The sequence below is a fragment of the Manacus vitellinus genome, unplaced genomic scaffold, assembly GCF_001715985.3.
Source record: "Manacus vitellinus isolate BGI_N305 unplaced genomic scaffold, ASM171598v3 scaffold_129_pilon, whole genome shotgun sequence".
Lineage (NCBI taxonomy): Eukaryota > Metazoa > Chordata > Aves > Passeriformes > Pipridae > Manacus > Manacus vitellinus.
Genome location: NW_021938948.1, coordinates 185,577 through 187,504, shown reverse-complemented (window position 1 = coordinate 187,504; position 1,928 = coordinate 185,577). Strand labels below are relative to the sequence as shown.

Here is a 1,928-nt window from a genome sequence, read left to right as displayed (position 1 = left end):
TCCTGCCCAGGGTCAGAACCTGCCCAGGGTCACAGCCTGCCCAGGGTCACAGCCTGCCCAGGTCCACATCCTCCCCAGATGGCTCTGGGCATCTCCAAGAACGAAGATTCCCCACCCAAATGAGTCCTGATCATGTCAAACACTTAATTTTCACCTGAAACAAATTAAAAGTGTACAAACTGAACCCTCTGAAACAATCAGATCTAATGTGCAGATACTCTCAACTGTGGGGAGTAAAAAGCCCTGATTTCTTTATTATTTATTCTTTTTTTTTTTTCCCCCAATACTCTTTAGGATCCATTTTTTTTTTTTGCAGGTTGCCCACAGACATACAAAATTAATTCAAATATCTCCTACACCAAAGAGGAATCTCATTTGACTTTGTACTATCCATAAAAATATATCCTTGAAAATCTGGTTCACAAAATATTTCATTTGGTTACTAAAATGAAATATATAAACTGTCAAAATACGTATAGAAACTCAATTTCAGGTTTTGTAAAGATCACAATTTAGCTACAAAATATACCAACCATCTCCCTGTTTGCAATAGAATATTTGCTTACAAAGACACCGTCACTTTGCAAAATAGTTCCTACCTTACAAAATTAGGCTGGAAATGGTAATTTTGCACTACTTCCAGCAATAACCCAGAAACTAGAACCTCGTAACCCTTTGGTATAGATCTTCCATTTTTTTTACTGCATCATTTCTCTTCTATTTGGTTTCGTGTTCCAAAGCCCAGGAGAATCCCCAGCCACTGAGTGTTTAATTGTAATACAATTTAATTTTCAGTGATTGATGTTTCTCATTGCCCAGAACTAAGAACAAACCTCCTGTGAAATTAAACTTCCAGAAGTTTTGAATTTCGGAAATTCTTCAGGATTTTTGTCATCAGTCCTTGTCCCCACTACACTGTGCTTTAAAAATCAGGGATGTGTTGAATTGTCTGGGGAAAATCAGCACAGTTTCCTGTGCCTCAGACATTTCCAGGACCAGGCCTCTCGCTGCCTTCTGCAGATCCTTTTCCCAAATCTGATAAAACACAGCAAACATGGATAAAAATCATCCCTACTTTTTTTAAACTGCCATCTGAGAAAGAGGAAAAACATAATTTATACCTCGAGCAAAAGTATCACCTGCACCTGTAAATGCCAACTTACAGGTCAAAATAAAAATATTTACAGACAAGTAACTGAAGGAGAAAGGATTGAAAAAGAGTAAGAAATCAAAACATACACTGGTTATAAATGTTACTAATAATGTCAGCTATGGCAAGGATTCCATTTCATCCACGTTTTCACTGGAACCAAATTTTGCCTCCATTATCAGAGGTATTGGTAGGAATTCTCAAAGAAACTCTCATCACCTGCCTCGTCACACGTGACTGTCCTTCCACTGCAGCTGCAATCTTGACTTTTATCAGTTTCCAGTTGTGCCAGCAGGAATTTTGGTGAGGTTTTCTTGTTTCCTTTTTTGTACTTTGTCACCAACACGTTGTAAATAAAATCTATAGAGTCTTTGAGCTGTGAAATCTAGGTAGAAAAGTTTCATTTTTGACCTTTCATCTAGTTTAAAAAATTCAGTATAAAAAAAAAAAAAATTCTCCTCTGAAATTTCACCAGTCCCCAAAGGTTTTTACCTTCTTTTCTTACACACTTTTATGACAGTAAAGATCTTTCAAAGTTTTTAGTTCTTCAATTAGAGTTTTGTTCTGGTTTTCCAGGACTGCCACTCGATTTTCCAGACATTTCACGTACTCCTTCTTCTTCCTCCGGCATTCCCGGGCGGCTTCCCTGCAACACACAGGCAGGATTGGTCACCTCAGGGTTGTGTCTGTCCCTGGGATGTTACAGTTCTGAGAGAGCTCAACTGCAGGCAGGAACAAAACCAACCCAGAAGTGCCCCAGGAATCCCAGAATCCCAGA

The 1,928-nt window shown here is 38.7% G+C and overlaps 1 protein-coding gene across 4 annotated transcripts in view; it reads right to left on the bottom strand.

Annotated features, from left to right (window-relative positions):
* Window positions 1-204: 204 nt before the first annotated feature.
* Window positions 205-1,928, bottom strand: part of ATF1 (activating transcription factor 1) — a 12,366-nt gene continuing 10,642 nt past the window's right edge. For 3 of the 4 annotated variants that reach the window (XM_029965977.1, XM_029965979.1, XM_018067937.2), the window contains one exon: window positions 205-1,796. In XM_029965977.1, coding sequence (XP_029821837.1) covers window positions 1,652-1,796 — 145 coding nt within the window. In that variant the 3' untranslated portion in view covers window positions 205-1,651. The remainder of the gene's footprint in view (window positions 1,797-1,928) is intronic. The other variant, XM_029965978.1, reaches the window with a different exon arrangement.